Consider the following 19,621-nt stretch of genomic DNA (forward strand, 5'->3'; position numbering starts at 1 on the left):
CAGAAATCTGCCTGCCTCTGCCTCCCAAGTGCTGGGATTAAAGGCGTGCGCCACCACTGCCTGGCCTTGTTTTCCTTCTTGAGACAGGGTTTCCCTGTGTAGCCCTGGCTGTCCTTGGACTCACTCTGTAGACTAGGCTGGCCTCGAACTCAGATCAACTTGCCCCTACCTAGAGTACTGGGATTAAAGGTGTGTGCCATCATCCCCTCAACTCCTCTGGGAAAATACTATATTCTATACAATCTGCTTTTACATTTTATTTTACTTTTGAGGTAAGCTGTATTGTGTAGCCCTGGTTAGCCTGGAACTCATTATGTAGACTAGGCTGGCCTGGAACTCACAGAGATCCTCTTGCCTCTGACTCTCAAATACTAGGTTTTAGGATGTGCACAACCATGTTAGGATGTTTTTATCTAAAACATGCCTATCACATATGCCCATATATGTGCACAGGAAAAACCTGAATGGCCACATTCCTAAATGCTGGCTCTGCTAGCGGTGGCTCTGTCTGATTGACTTTGTTTTAGTCACTGTTGTAATGCTGTGAACAGACACTACAGCCACGGCCAAAGAAATTCTATCAGGAAAAGCACTTAGTTTGGGGTTGGCTTACACTTTCTGAGATGCAGTCCATTATCATGACTGGGAGCATGGGACACAGTCAGACATGGCAGGGAGCACAGGGCACACAGTCAGACATGATGGGGAGCACAGGGCACACAGTCAGACATGATGGGGAGCACGGGGCACACAGTCAGACATGGTGCTGGGGTTGTAACTGAGAACTACATCCTGATCTGAAGGCTGAGAAAGAGACAAACTGGGTCTGGCACCCCCGCACATCCTTCAACAAGGCCACACTCTTAGTCTTTCTCATCCATGAGCCTATGGTGGCCACTCTTATTCAACCCAAGACAGGCACTATACATATTTTCTTTTTAAATTTTCAACAAAAATTCTTCCTTCTTACTATTTGTGTGTGTGAGTGTGTATGTGTGCACCGCGGCTTAGTGTGGAGGACAAGTTCTTTCTTTTCGCCATGGGATTGAACACGCATTGCCTGGTTTGACAGCAAGCCCCCTTTTCCACTGAGCCATCTCCTGAGCTATTATTCTCCAGCGTCTCAACTTCACTTATGTCTGCTTTCTAAACTGACTACAGTGAATGAACTACTAATGTCTCTTCAAATACTAAACAGCAATACACTGAGAGTGTGTTTTTAGAGAATGCTATGAAACCTCAACAACGAGTTGGAAATCGGCCATCTCCAGCCCAGCACACACAGCCTGAAGGACGGTGCTGGGACGCTGACTGAGAACTGGGGACCTGCTCCGTCTGCACTCTTGAAGCCTCAGTGCTCTGGGAAATGCAGTCAATTGCTAACACTAACCCCCAGCCCTTCTCTTTCTGGCAGGCATCCTGACACACTAATATGTGTTTTCAGCCTTGTAGGCTAGACTGCTGTAATTTGCTCCTCCTTGGGCTATACATTAAATTTGTTCAGAAGCTGTAAAATTGCTCATTTGGTAGCAGCCGAAATGGCTTTTCTACAGAGAGTTGCGAATTGCTAAGACTCACAGGCCATGAAGAGCACAACTAGCACACCGGTAACCTGACGCCAGGGTCTCATGGCTGTGGACAGAAAATGCTAACTAAGCTGGGCTACAGAGTGAGTTCCAGGACTGCTAGGGCGATCCAGAGAAACCCTGTCTCGAAAAACAAAACAAAACAAAACAACAACAACAAAAAAAAGAAAATGCTAACTAAGACCGGTTTGCCCAAACCTCCAATGCTTAGACTTTTTAAAGCAGTGGTTCTTACCCTCCCTAATACTCGAATCCTTTAATACAGTTCCTCACGTTGTGGTGACCCCTCCAACATAAAATTATTTCATTGCTACTTCATAACTGTAATTTTACTACTGTTATGAATTGTAATGTAAATATCTGATGTGCAGGAAGGGGAAGCCGAGTGCCCTGGAACTGGAGCTACTGGTAGTTGTGAAAGAGCTGCCACACGGGTGCTGGGAACTAAGTGCTCCTAACCACTGAGCCATCTCTCCAGCCCTATTTGTTTTATGTTTGGCTTCTCTGAGACAGGGTTGCGCAGTGCCCTGGAGCTCACTACATAGACCACGATGCTCCAAACTTAAGAGTAACCCTCCTCTTCCGGCCTCGGAGTTACTGTTTGCCACCATGCCTGGCTACAAACTAATTTTTTTTGTTGTTGTTTGGACCATCCTCTGGAACCCATGCTGACCTAGACTTTACAATGCATTCAAGGACTGCTTGAAATTCCTGCTCCTCTTTCCTCCACCTTCTAGATGTGCAGTCCCAAGCGTACACCACCATGCTTCCTAAGCTCCGTGCCGTGTCCTTGTTCTGGGTTCCATCCTTAGCACGATAAGAAAATGGAGGGATCTAGATATAATCATTTAGACCTACGAAAGATGACTGAAATATGTGTATACATACCTTAAATTGTGGTGGGATATACATGGTACAAAATATATCTTATTATCCTTTGGTTTTTTTAGACAAGGTCTCTTTTTATTTAGTCCTGGCTGTCCTAGAATTCACTCTGTAGACCAGGCTGCCCGCCTCAGACTCATAGAAATTCACCTGGCTTTGCCTCCTGAGTGCTCAAATTAAAGGTGTGTGCCACCATTTGTGGATTAATCATACACACACACACACACACACACACACCATTTTAAAATGTAAAGTCTGGTGGCATTAAGTACATTTACATTGTTTGCATCTACCCCCAAAATGGTTCTCAGCTTCCAAACCCTGACTTATGCAATAGGCAGAGCTCCCCTCTCCCACTCCCAGCTCCAGTAGCCACTGCTGTACTTCCTACGTCTATGAGGCAGACCGTCCTAACTAGTTCACATGCACGGACTTTCTCAGATGTGTATTTGAAATCCGATTATTCCCAGACAATATAGACTTTTCTCAGAAATGAAGCATGGCAGTGTATACATTTCTATCTCCCACAGCTACTGTGTCGGTCAGTTTTAATAGTCACCTTAATACCTTCTAGAACCAGCTGTGAAGAGTCTCAATCAGGAACTGTCTGGGTCAGGTTGGCCTAGGAGCGGATCTGTGGGGTCTGTTATGATTATGTTCATTGAGGTGGAAGGCCTGCCTGCGGTGGTTCCTGGGCTTAGGTCCTGGGTGTGGTCCAGGGAAGGGTTCAGCAGAAGTAGAAGGAGGCCCTCTCATCACCATCACCGGCTCTCTGTTCTTGACTGTGGATGACTCCCTGCCTCATGCCCCTGCCTCTACCTCCCTAGGATGATGACAGACTATAATCTAGAATGAGCTCAAATACTCTCATCTCCCTCTCCCCCGGGTTGCTTTTTGTCAGGGCATTTTATCACAGTGACAGACACAAAACTGGGACAGCTATTTTCATCTTTCCTGGTGACAGAGCACCTGGAGGTGGGGCGCTCACCTGTGTAGGTGTGATGTGGCTGATGTCTTCAGACGCAAGCTGCTTCAGCAGGGTAGTCTTGCCAGCGTTGTCCAAGCCCAGGAGGAGGATCCGCACCTCCTGGTCTGGTGCACTTTTCAATTTGCGCAAAATAGAGAGCAAGCCCTTGAACAATCACAAGAGAGACAGGTTACTCGGTGGCAGGGATTTTGGTATTAGCAGACATCAGAATGACTCCCGCTGTGACTTCTGTCCTTGGTTATGGACAGCTGTCTTAACTCCATCCACTCGAAGGCCACTGGTTCCACTTGCCTTCCAAGCTTGTTCTTCCTCCCCAGCTTTAGCATTAGTGGTGTGGGAAAACGCAGCAACGAGTAAGCAGCGTGGCCTGTCCCTGCCCCTCCCGCTTAGCTGGCACCGCAGCCGTGGAGTGCTCCCCACCGTGTTCCTAAAGCCCTCCATGTGCACTTCAACTAGAATGCTCAGCATGTCAGACTAGTAGGTGCTCAAGCCTCCTCAGTTCCAGAGTGAAGCTTCCGGCCACTGCACGAGACAGGAACTGCTCACCCCAGCTAATGGAGGACTCTAAGGTGGCGGGTGCTTTTTTTCTGTGCTGCTGGGACAGCCCTCCCGCAAACACTGGGAATGTTCCTAAAACCAGTTGGACTCTCTCTGAGAACTGTATGGCATGCAGCATCACCACAAAGTGACACAGAATAAGAGCAAGGACTCTGTGTGTGCTGGGGGAAGTGACATTATGACAGGAACCAGTGCTGCTCAGGTGGGCAGAAGAACAGACGCTGTGCTGAGGCTGGAGTGCACTGAGTGAGTCTCTGTCGCCGCCTTACCGACCAGCGGAAATAAGGAGGCAACAACGAGCTCTTCTCCAAGCAGTTTATTCAGGAACCTTGTACTATAGAATCATTCGTTCATCTTTTCTTCTTTCTTAGCTAGCTTCTTTTTTTAGCCCCCAGCCCTCGCGGGTTAAATACTTTCCCTGTTCCCAATCAGCATCGGCTACCGTGGCAAAGCATAATAGGCTGCGGGAAATCATGCAGCTTGCATCACAAACTGGAGGCACTCAGCTTTTCCCAATAAGGGCTTGTTTATCTCAATGCTCTCTGCTCTGGCCGGAGACCAGGTGTTCAATATATATAGGATGGCAGCTGTGGCTCCCCACAAGTCTCACCAAAGATCCAAGAGTACGATGGCTACTAACAGATTAAAGACTGTGACCTGAGACGGGCAGTGGTGGCACATGCCTTTAATCCCAGCACTTGGGAGGCAGAGGCAGGTGGATTTCTGAGTTTGAGGCTAGCCTGGTCTACAGAATGAGTTCCAGGACAGCCAGGGCTACACAGAGAAACCCTGTCTCGAAAAACAAACAAACAAAAAAGATTGTGACCTGGGAAGTGATAACAAGAGGAAGTGCAGAGTAACACCATTCAGTGTAGGATGACGGTAAGATCACAAGAGTTTAGTCACTTAAAAAAAAAAAAAAAGAAAGAAAAAGGATTTTAGCCAGTGTTGGTAGTGTACACCTTTAATCCTAGCACTAGAGAGGCAGAGGCAGGTGAATCTCTATGAGTTCAAGGCCAGCCTGGTCTACAGAGTTCCAGGGCAGCCAGAGCTACACAGAGAAATCCTATCTGGGGGTAGGAGTGGGGCAGATTTTTAAGGTGCCGAACAAAGACACAAATAGGCTGCATGAAACAGTAGCTGGGCTATATACTTAGGCTATATATGTGCTTCGGTTTATGTTCATCACTTCATCTTTGCAAGGCATGTAGCTATAACACAGACAATCCCTGTTTTCAGATGAAAAATCAGACATAAAAATTAGGCAATTAGAAAAGGCGTTAATGAACATGATTTAACCAGAGGTTTTTACATGCTTTATTATTATTATCAGGGTTTTTGTTTTGAGATAAGGATTTTCTGTGTGGCCCTGGCTGTCCCGGGGTTCCCTTTGTAGACCAGGCTGGCCTCTAACTCCGAGATCTGCATGCCTCTGTCTCCCAAGTGCTAGGATTAAAGGTACACACCACACATACTTTTTATTATATGTATCCATGTGTGTAAGCATGAGCATGTGGACATGCATCCGGTGTCCGTGGAGGCTGGCAGGACTCAGATCTCCTGCAGGTTCCAGGTCACTTATTCGGGGTGCTGAGGACCCGGCTTGGGTGCTTTCCAAGAGCAGTCAGTGCTCCTAAATGTTGCAGCATCAGTCCATTGGCACTTTTCCTTTGGTTCTGGGGACTGAGCGCTTGGCCCTGCCCAGGCTCCTGACCTGTTCCCTTAACCCCTGGCCCTGCTTCTTATTAAACAGGTAAGAAAAATTTTTTTTTTTTTGAGACAGGGTTTCTCTGTGTCTAAGGAGATGTTCACAGGCTATTTATTTCTTCCGTCCTGCAGCTGATAACACCAGAACAATGACGTACAGCTCAAAAAGAATCAAGGGCCAGGAGTGGTGGTGTTCACCTTTACTAATCCCAATACTTGGAAGGTAGAGACAGGAAGATCTCTGTGAACTCAGGGCCAGCTTGGTCCACATAGTGAGTTCTAGAATAGCCAGGGCTATGTAGAGAGATCCTGTCTCAAAATAAATAAATTAATTAAAAATAAAGCCAGGTGCACACCTTTAGTCCCAGCATTCAGAGAGCAGAGGCAGGCAGATCTTTAAGTTCAAGGCCAATCTGGTCTACAAGTGAGTTCCAGGACAGCCAGGGCTCCATGATGAGCGATCTCATCTCAACAAGCAAACAGAGGAACCAAAAGATGGTACTGTTTTAAGGCCATATACTCCAATCTCCCAGTCAGAGTGGAAATTCCTTCAAGCTGAGCCTTAGAATTTAGAATTACACAAAACACTTGTATTTCTCACCCACACTGCACCAGGTGAGGATTCAAGCCAGTCTGTTGATGAAGATCAAACACTATTTCTGTGAAATAATTCTCAGCAGTAGGTCTTTGGACAGCAGCCTCCGGGTCCCCTGTGGTCCTGTGCTGGCTGCCGAGGCCCAGCACAGCCTCCTCCCAGCAGCAGAACAGAAAGTCTAAGCCAGACAAAGGTATGCCGAAAGGGTTAGGACAGAGGCTGAATAAATCTGAGGCTAACAGAAGGCGGGCAGGACTTTGCTGTTGTTTAAGGAAGGGCCTACTTTTGTTTTTATTTTCATCTCACTTAACTCTGGCTAGTTTGATTCAATTCCTTCTTCAATTTATGAGAAGTCTCCTGAGTTACTATTGGCTCAAAACACTTGACCTTCATCTAACTTTTTTTTTTTTTTTTTTCCTGAGACAGGGATTCTCTGTGTAGCCCTGGCTGTCCTGGAGCTCACTCTGTAGACCAGGCTGGCCTCGAACTCAGAAATCCGTCTGCCTCTGCCTCCCAAGTGCTGGGATTAAAGGTGTGCGCCACCACAGCCCAGTGTTCAAGGCATTCATAATAAACACCTAAACAAGGTTGTTTCTCAAGTCTTATTAGCTATACTGATACTATACTATATTAATAGTGCAATTTTTCAGGCTCCATGGGGACTGGGATATAAAATGACCAAGAACAGGAAAAAACATTGAATGACTCATCCTGAGACCCTGACTGGATAAAGAAAGAGTCACCATAGCTCCTAAAATACAGTAATACATAGGAATTTATCAAATTATCACACTAAATGGCATAGGTAAAACTCTCATGGGTTATATCCTAGAGTAGACATTGTCAAGGAAAACCCTGTTGTCATTTTACAGAAAATATTTTACTATTTACAAAGTTTAAAGTCAGCATTCTTGGGGGCTGGAGAGATGGCTCAGGAGTTAAGAACACTGTCTGTCCTTCCAGAGGTTCTGAGTTCAATTCCCAGCAACCACATGGTGGTTCACAACCATCTGTAATGGAATCATATGCCCTCTTCTGGCCTACATGCAGGCAGAACACTGTATATATAATGATAAGAAAAAGCATTTTCAGTTTTTCTTTTTTTTTAAGATTTATTTATTTTTGTACTTTATGCATATGAGTGCTTTATCTGCATGTATACCTTCATACCAGAAGAGGCATCAGATCCCATTCTAGATGGCTGTGAGCCACCATGTGGTTGTCAGGACCTCTCAAAGGGCAGCCAGTGCTCTTAACCAGTGAGCCACGTCTCTGGCTCACATTTTCAGTGTTTCATTATTTGCTTTCTCACCAAGAAACCACTTAATAGGGTTGGTGAGATGGCTCAGCAGGTAAGAGCACTGACTGCTCTTCCGAAGGTCCTGAGTTCGAATCCCAGCAACTACATGGTGGCTCACAACCACCTGTAATGAGATCTGATGCCCTCTTCTAGTGCATCTGAAGACAGCAACAGTGTACTTAGATATAAATAAATAAATCTTTGTTTTTTTGTTTTTTGTGAGTTTTTTGTTTTTTTTTTCGAGATAGGGTTTCTCTGTATAGCCCTGGCTGTCCTGGAACTCACTCTGTAGACCAGGCTGGCCTTGAACTCAGAAATCTGCCTGCCTCTGCCTCCCAAGTGCTCAGACTAAAGGCGTGTACCACCACCACCTGGCAATAAATAAATCTTTAAAAAAAAAAAAAGAAAGAAACCACTTAATAGGGCCGGAGAAGTGAGTCAGCAGGGAAGAGAACACACTGCTCTTGCAGAGGACCCAGGTTGGAGTCTTGCACCAATGTGGGTTGGTTTCCAACTGCCTGTACTCCAGCTCCAGCAGGATCCATGCCTCTGGCCTCCTGGGACACCCGCACATGGAGGCATATGCACATACACATAATTTAAAAAGCAAAAGTTAAATCTTAAAAAAGGAAAGAAATCACTGGATGCTGTTGCCTGGAGACCAAGTTTTTCTCACATACTCATAAGATCTGAAACTGAACAATGAAGGGGAAGACACCGTTTCTTTGTGGTAGCGTCCCCATGAGGTGAGCGAACTTTCCTCCACAGGTGAGGAACTGGCCCAGGGCTTTGCACATGCTAGGTGGGCATGCTACCGCCAAGCTTCATCCCTAGCCCTTGCTTTATCTTTGCTGTTTTGAGAGTGGGTTCACTAGGTAGCCCTGGCTGGCCTGGAACTCAGTATGTAGACCAGGCTGGCCTCAACAGGGATCCTGCCTTGGCTTCCCAGGTGCTGCAATTAAAAGTATGCACCAGTTTACCGGCCCCCACCTCTCCTAATTCCTACTGATGAAAGGAGTAAAATACAGCCAAGAGAATACAAAAGCTGTTCTAGGCACCTTTTGTAACCTAATAGTACAAAATAGAGTACTTTTAATTTCTAATGAGCACTCTTCCTTATTTGGCAATAACATCAGATGCTTCACTCTTAAGTGAAATAACACAGAGAAAGTTCAGCTAATATTTTCTCCCTTCCAGTAAAATGAAAATGGCATCTCAAGCCCAACCGGGACACAAGTGCTGATGCCACAGCGCACTGTGTCAACCCAGGCACCAGGACAGGGTCACAGGATTACAGGGCTCGCTAAATAGGGAAGAGGATATTTTTAGCTAGCAGGGTTCTACCCGAAAGGTACAAGGTAAGCTGATTTAAGAGGCCAGATGGAAGAGAGCAGGGTACTGTGCCCTCAGCGTGGTCATCGTCTCCACGCTACGCCTTATTTAAATGTCAGATGAAAGGAAGTATTCATTAAAAGTTAAATTTATGATGGGCATGAGTTTTACTGTATAAAGACAATGAAGTTAATTTTTACAGTGCAATTTTGACCCAAACAACCACTCATTCAACTGTCATTAATACCCATAATGTGCTCCAAGCATTAGAGTGAGCAAGAGGCGTGATCTTTATGCAGGTTTCTACTCCCAAGGCACTGGACACAGGTAATGAGGAACAAGGACTCCATCAACTGTATGCGTGCATGTGTTACCAACTTCAGCACGTACAAGTTATCTGTGCTGGGCAGAAACACTTGCTCACAAAACATCGACACAAGCTTTGCTACAACCAGATCTCGAAGAGATGTGCTACGGACTGCAGAGTGCTGCCGACTTGCTTGCTTGCTTATTGATTGATTGGTTGACTGATTGATTGATTGACAGATCTATCTCTACATAGCCCTAGCCATCTTGGAATTTCTATGTAGACCAGGCTGGCTCCTACTTACTGAGTGTTGGGATTAAAGGCGTATGCCTCCACACTTGGACCTACAGAAATGTATCTGCCTCAAAATCCATTTCCACTCAACTCATGGCAGAGCTTGGTGCTGACCCCAAAGGACACAAACTAGGTCATACAAAGAAATCAAAGTGGAGGGGCGTGGGGACGGGAAGAGGAACGTGCTGGAATATGGAAACAGTATGATCCTGGGGAGAAGCTACATTTAAGTACTGTGTCCGAAGCTGCCAAGCACAGGCTCTCCCTAAGGAGCTTAACCGGGACGGATTTCAATTTCGCTTCACCTCTTAACAGGGCCCTACTGACTCCAAACAAAGAGCCTGGAATTTTGTTTGATTTTTTTTTGTAATTATTTTTTAAATGATACTTGTTCACTTATTTCATGTATGTGCATGTGTGTGTGCTCGGCACAAAGTGCTTGTGGAGGTCAGCATATAGCTCTTGTGAGTCAGCACACACCTTCACCACTCAGGGTCCTGGGGATCCCGGAAACACAGGCTATGGGCTGGGAGGAGCCCCTCCCCCACTGAGACACCTCCTCTGCACTCAAACCTTGTTCTCTTTCTTATCATTTTCTTACTAAATAAAGACAGAGATTGCTCCAGAGGAACATAAAGGCTCGAGGAGTGGGGCCCCTCTCCGCAGATGTCAGCCTGATGAACAGGAGGCTGCATCTAACTTCAGACTGTACTCAGTTGCCCTGACTCCATGCAGAAAGGAAGGGTGGATCTGTTGAGGAACATGGGGAGGACAGAGTAAGTTGGCACTGTAAGGACGGACAGACGGACGCACAGACGCTGCTCAGAACTGCTACACTTTTATATGTACAGAGATGGAGAGAAATACTCCACCAGTCCTGTGCTTCTTTTCTTGTATTTCTTTTCTTTCCTTTTGAGGCCGTGTGTGTGTGTGTGTGTGTGTGTGTGTGTGTGTGTGTGTGTGTTTGTGTGTGTACTAGTGGTTAGCTGGGCTTTGGTTGTGCAAACCTTTAATTCTAACACTCAGGAGGTAGAGGCAAGAGGAGTTTTGTGAGTTTGAGGCTAGCCTGGTTAACTACGAAGTTAATTTCAGGATACCCATGGCTATGTAGAGACCCTGTCTCAAACACATACATGCATACATTCATACTTACATATAACTAGGGATCAAACCTAGGGCCTTGAACATTCTAGGCGAGAACACCTACCATTGACCTATGTCCCAGTCCTTTTAAAACCCTTTTTATTTTAAGGCAGGACTCACTCACTTGTCCAGGTTGACGCATAATCTTTCCTCATTAAACTTCAGAGAACTCATATTACAGGAATGAGCCATCATGGGTAGCTATAGGTAATTTTCTTTCTTTTTAAAAAAAAAAGTACACATATTTTATGTGTACGTACGTAAGCCGGGGCATGTGGACAGGCCCCACGTCTGTGCATGAAGCTCCAGAGGTCAGGAGAGGGTGTCAAATCCCCCAGAACTGGAGTTAGAGGTGGTTGTGTGTTGTCATATGGGTGCTGGGAACTGAACCTGGGTCCTCCAAGAGGATGGTAAGCTTTCTTTACCTATGGAGCCATTTTCTTTTTATTATTATATGAAAGTTTATGTGTATGGATGTCCTGCCTGCAGGTGACTTAACTGCTGAGCGATTTCTCCAGCTCCTCTTCTTTTTTTTTTTTTTTTAGACTAATATTCTTTCTTTTGTTTGTTTTGTTTTTCGAGACAGGGTCTTTCTGGATAGCCCTGGCTGTCCTGGAACTCACTCTGTAGACCAGGCTGGCCTCGAACTCCGTCTGCCTACCTCTGCCTCCCAAGTGCTGGGATTAAAGGCGTGTGCCACCACCGCCTGGCCTAAATTTTTTTCACTTAACACTTTCTGATCCAGAAAATCACATAACATACAAAAAGTTGTGTGTGTGTGGTAACTACATATACATAGGAAGTAGTCCATAAATAATTGATGAGCTGAGTTAACGGTAAACAACAGTGATTAGTTAGGTGTCAAATGACCATCATCTTTTTATCTTGCTAAGATGGTAGAGCACCTGGCCTAGAATCCTGCTTGAGGGTCTGGGGAGATTGCTCAGTAGCTTAGAGCATTTATTGCTCTTTCTTGCAGAGGGCCTGGGTTCTACTTCCAGCACCTACATCGTGACTTAGAACCATCCAAACCTCCAGTTCTAAGGAATACAGTGTCCCCCCCCCATGCAAAACACTCATTACATATAAAATAAAATAAAGCTGAAAAAGATAAAAAAGGCCAGGCAGTGGTGGCGCATGCCTTTAATCCCAGCACTTGGGAGGCAGAGGCAGGTGGATTTCTGAGTTCGAGGCCAGCCTGGTCTACAGAGTGAGTTCCAGGACAGCCAGCATTCACAGAGAAACAAAACAAACAAAAAAGAGCTTCAGTGGTCATGGTGTCTCCTCACAGTGATAAAACCTTACACACACAGCTCACTTTTCTTTCTTTCTCTTTTCCTTCTTTCTTTCTTTCTTTTTCTTTTCTTTTTTTTTTAGATTTATTTATGTATTTATTTATTTATTATATGTAAGTATACTGTAGCTGTCTTCAGACACTCTTGAAGAGGGCGTCAGATCTCGTTACAGATGGTTGTGAGCCACCATGTGGTTGCTAGGATTTGAACGCAGGACCTTCATTCAGAAGAGCAGTTGGTGCTCTTAACCACTAAGCCATCTTTCCAGCCCCTTTTCTTTTTTCTTTGAGACAGGATTTCCCTGTGTAGCCCTGGCTGTCCTGGAACTTGCTATGTACACCAGGCTGGCTTTGAACTCACAGAGATTTGCCTGCCTCTCAAATGCTGGGGTTAAAGGTGTGTGCCTTTCAATTGTATAGTTAACCATAGAAACTTATGGGATACTAGCTGTGACACACTTAATCATGACACTGGCTGTTCAAACTCAGTGTTCTACTTCCAGTTCTAAAAATAACCTATATGTTTGAAGAAAAAAATAGATTTGTAAAATTTGATAAACCAGCTAATCTGCTCTCGTGTCGTTTCCTTTCTGTTTTTTGTTTGTATGGTACGGGCTTTTTTTTTCTTTTATTATTATTAATCATTCTGTTTGTTTACATCTTAAATGATATCTTACTTCCTGGTTACCCCACCACCAACCCCCCCCCATCCCATGATATCCCACTTCCCGGTTACCTCTCCGTCATCCCCCATCCCACATCTGCACCCCCTGTCTGTATGAGAGTGCTCCCCCACCCATCCACACTCTCCTGCCCCATGGTTCGTACTTTTTGTTTTGGTTTTTGTTGTTTTTCTCTGTGCAGTCCCAGCTGTCCTGGAACTCTCTGTAGACCAGGCTGGCCTCCAACTCAAAGAGATTTCCTTGCCTCTGCCTCCCAAGTGCTGGGATTAAAGACCTGTGCCACCACCGCCTGGCTTATGTTTTGGGTTTTTTCAAGAGGGTTTCTCTGTATAGCCCTGGCTGTCCTAGAACTCACTCTGTAGACCAGGCTGGCCATGAACTCAGAAATCCACCTGCCTTTGCCTCCCAAGTGCTGGGATTAAAGGCATGGGCCACTACTGCCTGGCTGTTTTTGGTCTTTTGAGACAGGATTTTTCTCTGCATAGCCTTGGCTATCCTGGAAACACTGTAGCTCTTAACCACTGAACTATCTCTCCAGGTCCAAAACAATTTTAGGCTGGCCTAAAAACTCACAGAGATCCACCTGCTTCTTCTCCCAAATTCTGGAACTAAAGGCATGCACCACCATCGCCTAACTCTTCCCTCTCCTCTCCTCCCCTGCCCCCTCTCTCAATCTCTCTCTCTCTCTCTCTGATATTGGGAGGGTGGTCTTTATAATATAGCCCTTGCTAGCCTGAGACTCACTCTGTAGACCAGGCTGGTTTCTAGTTCAGATATCACCTGCCTCTGCCTTCTGAGTGAGGGGATCAAAGGTGTGTGCCACCACACCCCACTAGCCTAGTTTCTGGTTGTTCACTTTAAAACATTTGTTTGGGGGCTGGAGAGATGGCTCAGTGGTTAAGAGAGCTGACTGCTCTTCTAGATGGTCCTGAGTTCAATCCCCAGTACTCACATGGGGGCTCACAACCATCTGTAATGGAGTCTGATGCCCTCTTCTGGTGTGTCTGAAGACAGCGACAGCATACTCATAAATAAAATTTAAACAAAAAGAGTTCTTTTTGCTGCCACCGAGGACCTCAGTTCAGTTCCCAGCACCTAGATAGCCACAGCTTCAGCATCTAGGGATCTGATGCTCTCTTCTGACCTCTAAGGGCAGCGAGTACACATGGGACACATATGTATAGCAGGCAAAATACAGATCAAATAAAATAAATAAATCCAATGGTTTGTTTTTTTTTTTTTAAATTGTTTTGGACCTGGAGAGCTGGCTCAGTGGTTAAGAGCACTGGCTGCTTTTCCAGGGAACCCAGGTCTTATTCCCCTTATAGCCCCTCCAAGGTAGCTGACAATTGCCTGTAACTCCAGTTCCGATGGGTCTGAAGCCCTCTTCTGCTTTCTGAAGGCAAGAGGAATTCATGGGGTATATATACATATAGGTAGGCAAAACATTCAACATAGAAAACAAGATGAATAATACAAACAGCACTTGTCACTCTTGTAGAGAGCAGGGGTTCAGTTTTCAACACCCACACAGTGGTCAAAACTGACTGTAGGGTCAGGGGATGCAGTGCTCTCTTCTGGCCTCCTTGAACACAGCACATGCCTGTGGTGTACATACATGTTGCAGGCAAAACACTCATATATATATAATATATATATATATATTATATATATATAAACTCTGCTTTGAGCATTAAATACTGTGAATGCTGCAGTAGTATCCAACTATTGTATATACACGGTCAATTTGTTATATACTTAATACAGTGCCAATTTGCACCAAGAAACAGGAGCAGTGGTTCACTTACTGTGACCTATAATTACAAATTAAGCAATCATAAAATTATAACTCTACTCAATTGATAAGCTGAAGAAAGTTAGTTAACTCTCATGTTTCTCACTTATAACTAGTTATTTTCTCTTGGTTTGGCATGTGGTTCTTTCTTTTAAGGGGATGGCTGTTGGGCAGGGTCTCCTTCTAGCCAAGGCTGACCGGGAACTAACTGTAGCCCAGGTTGGCCTCTTAACTCATAGTGATCCTCTTAATTTCGAATCGAGAAGACTGGGATTACAGGCATGAGCCACCACACACAGCCTGGTAAGGCTTTTTAATTGCGGTTCTAATTATTTTCATTAATTTAAAAATTATCTACTTATTATGAGACAGTCTTATGTAGCCCAGGCTGCTCTTGAATCCCCGCTCCTCCTCCTGTCTCCCAAGTGCTTAGGTTATGGGGCTACAGGGCCCCTTTCTCAAATCTGTTTACTTTCTGTGTAAATATTTATATCTGTACTCATTCGTTAAGATAAACTTAGCCTTTAAATGGGCAGCTCATGTATAAATAAGAAAACACTTGTTAAAATATGTTTAGCCTGAGGTTAGACATAACTGTAAATGTTGTAACAAGTGTGAAGTGTGATTGACAACCTCAGATTAAATAATTCTACTTAACAATTTGACATTGTAAATTTTTGTCAAAATTTACTTGCTCAATAATATGACCAAAGAAAACGTGTAATTTCCCCCGCCTGTCTATTTTCTTCTTCTTCTTCTTCTTCTTCTTCTTCTTCTTCTTCTTCTTCTTCTTCTTCTTCTTCTTCTTCTTCTTCTTCTTCTTCTTCTTCTTCTTCTTCTTTTGTTGAGAACATGTCTCATTTATCCCAGGCTGGCCTGGAAATCAATGTTAGTTACCCTTGCACTTCTTCTGATCCTCCTGCCTCCACCTTGAGCTAGGATTGCAGGCAGGCACTAGTACATTCAGTTTTATGCAGGACTTCATGCTTGTTAAGCAAACGTCTATCCACTCAGCTATACCCTTAGTCCTAGGTTTTTTTTTCTTAAGTCAACAGAAATGCCTCAATTTTTTCACACACACACAAAAAAAAGGGGTAGGAGGGAAGCAACAGTAACAGGTTCGGAGCAGTTAGTAAGCCAACCAAACTGTTCTGGATGCCTTAAAATCAAGTTTTTCTTTGACTAGCTCCAAAAATATTCATTTCCCTATAACTTCATTTTTACTCTCCATCTACCGCGTACAAAATCAACAAGGAGGGCAGACAGATGTTCAGCAAATGCACAGTGTTCACTTCCCAGCATCCACATTACGGTTCCAGACATCTCTAACTCCAGTTCCAGGAAACCAAAGCCCTCTTCTGGCCTCTGCAGGCACCAGGCACACACGTGGTGCACAAACATACAGGCAGGCTAAACACCCATACACAAATAAATAAAATAATAATTTAAAAAATCAGCAAGGAACCGAGTGTCTCCGGTCAAATATGTTACACACCGTACACTTTGGAAAACCCTTAATTATGGCTAACGGAGAAAAAGCTTGCTTTAAATTGATGCTCACGCTCTCATTCTTTTTAGTCTGAGGTGAAGACCTTAGGTCCTCATGCGGCCACAGGCAAAAGGACACTGCAAGTCTGAATGAAATGCTAGGACACGGGAGGTTAATTTGCTTCTATTAACATGGGATAAATACGGAACGAAAAGTCGCTCATCAACAACCATTATTAGATCTTCGCAGAACTTTCAGCGATTAAGTTGGGACTTCAGGAGCGCACCCACCACGGAGGCGTCCATTCCCAGCGGTACGTCTTATTGTCTTGGGACTTTCTCCCTACACACCTTTCACTCAGAGACGCGAGCATCTAGGAAAGCTAGATTTCAGCTCCCTGGTGCTGCCAGGGTGATCTCAAAGACAGCAGTGCCGCGCCTCTCCCACTTTTGGCCGGGTCTCAGATGGACCCCACCGTCCCGAGGCGCCGGGAGATCGACTCTGCAGTGAGATCTGTGAGCCGGGCCTGATCTTCGCAGCTCTAGAGCCGCTTTCATCCCAGTCCCTAGAAAGATGACGGTGCCCAGGTTCCTTCCCCGCCAGCCAAGCACTCCTCAAGTCCCCTCTCCACGCCTCGGATCCCTCGCAAACCCCTCCTTTCTCCCCAGGCCTAGGCCTCCCTCCAGGCCCACTTCAGGGGCTCCTCCTTCGCCCCTGAAACCGATCTAGAACCCCAAAGAGCAAGGTGAGCTCCATCCCACGTCCTCCTCGGCTTTAAGCGCAGCGCAGCGCCCCGCCCTGGGTCTGGGGACAGGAGGGGGGTGGTGACTGGTCAGCTCTAGAGGGACCAGGGCCCCCACACTCACCATCCTCAAGCCGAGTCCCTCCTCCTCCTCCGCCTCCTCCTCCTGCCTCCCCCGTTACCAGGGGTAACTGCTGCGGCGCCGCCCCTGACGTCCCTCGCACGCACAGCGGAGGAGCCGAGCACCGGGTTGGGGCGGGGTTCTGCTCCTCTTTACCGAAAGTGCGCAAGCGCGCCTAAGCGCCCGCCCATTGCGCAGGCGGTCTCGGGGGGGGGGCTGGGGCGGGGCGGGCTGGCGAGCGACCCCGCGGGAGATGCAGAGCCGCCCACGTGGCTGCACGGAGCCTGTGGCCTGTGATTGGTCGGGAGAAGGGGCGTAGGGCGAGGGAGTGGTTCCCGGGCCTAGCCGCGACTCTCCAGTTCTGCTTTCCTGGTCAGCTTCGCCTGGTGGCAGTCGCGGGGTGCATCCCTCTGGGACCAGGTAAGCGCAGGCCAAATGCTATTCCTAGTTCCCGGCGCCTCCTAAGGGAGCCTGGTTCTGCTCTGTTGCGGCTGCCAGGCGCTGCGTGCTGGACTTGCATCTGCAGAAACCGCGTGGCCGAAGGGCCGGACCAGGGCTCCGGTGGATTCCTCCCTCCTGACCCCCATTTGTCTTCGGGTGCCAGGCTTTAGAGCTCAGGAGTTGTGGGCTGCGTCTCCACATTGTTAGAATCCAGGATAGGTGATTTCTGCTAGGTTGGGGGAGGTCCCTGAGAGAAGGCGATTGGGCGGTTGGGGACCGGTCCCTAGCATTAAGGTTAGCTGGCAGCGGGACTGTTAAGTTGTACAGGATCCTCTGGATTTTGCTAAGCGGAACCACTGCAGAGTTTCCCTTATCTTTGTGGTAGGTCGGGTTCCCGATCCTGGAGTACAACCTGCCTTCGTGGAACTCGCCTTCTTCCTAGTGGAATGTTTTCTATACAAGGTTTAATTTCCTTACAGCTCTAGAAACCAGTTATTGTAGATGACAGAATCCGACTCGAACTAACTTGTAAGCTGTTTATTTTATAGTGTTGCTTGTAAACACCGTGGCCCTGGTAGGAGTACCGTTTGCCCTCGGGGACTGAACTCAGAATGCAAGGGTTTGTACAGGCAGGGTAGGCAGGCGCTCTGCCACTGAGCGATACTAACTACATCTCTCGCCTCAGCTCTTTATATCTATTAGTAAACAGAGAACTCTTCCAACAGTTGATAGTTTAGGTAGAACTGGTATCTCTGGAAGTCTCCTGACACAAGTATACCTGTTACCTATCTTACAGGTCCATGTATGTCAGGTACAGAGAGCAATTCCTGTCACTAAGAAAGGGCTACATATTATTAATAGTTTAATCTGGGCTTCAGGCTTTACCTTTTTCACCAACCTAGTTAAGATTACTGAAGCCAAGGCAGATTTTTCCAGTATGGGTTTTCAGGGTTATTATCTTTGTTGTTTTGAGACAGAGTGTTACTATGTAACTCTGGCTGACCTAGAACTCACTTCTGTAGACCACACTGGCCTTAAATTTGCAGGGATCTGTCTCCTTCCTGGGGACTTCTGGGCACTGGGTACATAGTGTGAACTACTATGCCTTGCTAGCTTTCAGGTCTTTTTACAATCAAATAAAGTACTTTTTATAAAACCTTTAAATGCTTTATGTATATGAATGTTTTGTCTACATGTCTGTAAGTCCACCACATTTGTCTTTGGTACCCTGGAGCTGGAATTATGGATGGCTGTCAGCCACCATGTGAACCCAGGTCCTCTGTGACAGCAGCAATTGCTTTTGAGTGCTGATCCATCTCTCCAGCCCCCAAAGTTTTTAAAAATGTCAGAACATCTGCTACCTGCCTACTTGTATTGGACAGATCGAAAATGCAATCCTGAATCTTGGCTAGAGAAGTACAAGGCGATTAGACAGGTGATGGGCGCACGCCTTTAACCCAGCACTTGGGAGGCAGAGGCAGCTGGATCTGAGTTCGAGGCCAGCCTGGTTGACTAGGACAGCAAGGGCTACAAGGAGAAACTCTGTCTCAAAAATCGAAAAGAAAGAATAAAAGAGGCACAAGGTGAGTGGATAGATTAGAGACCCCTCCCATTTATCTACTGGTTTACTGATCTCCAGGCTGGGGCTCTTTTGCGGGAAAAGGCACATTCAGATTTCTCTCTGGTGGTATGCTATCTGTTTTCACTATTACCTTGGAGTCAGATGAGTGTAAGCAGGGGCCTGGGCCTGCTGGTTTAATTATTACTGTCATTCTGCTTGCTCTAGGCAACCTGACAGTAGTCTGCTATTTTAGTGGTCTTTGGTCTGGCTGCCTGGACCTCCCAAGGCCTAGTGCCCACGGGGCAAGTACTCTTTCTCAGAACCATAGGCACCCTACCTATGGTTCTGTTCTGAGCTCTGGTACCACTTGCTGGAGGAGATGAGCTTGCTGTAGGAATTACTCCTATTTTGCTTCATTCGTTTTCTTCTCTCTTATGTTCTCTGTCTCTCACAATCGCTTTCTCATTTAAAAAATATTTGAGAGAGAGAGAGCGAGCGAGAGAGAGTATGTGTGTGGTGATCCAGTACCATGTGTATAGAGCAAAGATATGACCACTCCAGGGTGTGGCTGAGGAGAAGATTTTATTGTAGATATGGTGGAAAGTAGAGCTGGAAGCATCTGGAAGAGTCCAGAGCAGGGAGAGAGGGAAATACATTGAACATGGCCAGCAGAGTAAACCAGGCCTTGAGAGGAAAACGTGAGAAAGAGGGGGTCAAGAGAGCCCATGGCTAGCTGGGCAGTGGTGGCGCATGCCTTTAATCCCAGCACTTGGGAGGCAGAGGCGGGTGGATTTCTGAGT

General features: G+C 46.1%; 2 protein-coding genes across 3 annotated transcripts in view; one reads left to right on the forward strand and one right to left on the reverse strand.

The window, feature by feature from the left end:
* Arl3 (ADP ribosylation factor like GTPase 3) overlaps window positions 1-16,985 on the reverse strand; it is a 46,570-nt gene extending 29,585 nt beyond the window's left edge. Inside the window, exons 1-2 of the mRNA XM_031390586.1 lie at window positions 16,823-16,985; window positions 3,460-3,603 (exon numbers count right to left, since the gene is read on the reverse strand). Of these exons, the coding sequence (XP_031246446.1) occupies window positions 3,460-3,603; window positions 16,823-16,825 (147 nt within the window). The 5' untranslated portion in view covers window positions 16,826-16,985. The remainder of the gene's footprint in view (window positions 1-3,459; window positions 3,604-16,822) is intronic.
* A 94-nt stretch (window positions 16,986-17,079) lies between these two features.
* Window positions 17,080-19,621, forward strand: part of Sfxn2 (sideroflexin 2) — a 21,818-nt gene continuing 19,276 nt past the window's right edge. For both annotated transcript variants that reach the window (XM_031390577.1, XM_031390581.1), the window contains exon 1: window positions 17,080-17,239. The gene's annotated coding sequence lies outside the window, so the exon portion shown is untranslated. The remainder of the gene's footprint in view (window positions 17,240-19,621) is intronic.

The sequence above is a fragment of the Mastomys coucha genome, unplaced genomic scaffold (genome assembly GCF_008632895.1).
Source record: "Mastomys coucha isolate ucsf_1 unplaced genomic scaffold, UCSF_Mcou_1 pScaffold21, whole genome shotgun sequence".
NCBI classification, from domain to species: domain Eukaryota; kingdom Metazoa; phylum Chordata; class Mammalia; order Rodentia; family Muridae; genus Mastomys; species Mastomys coucha.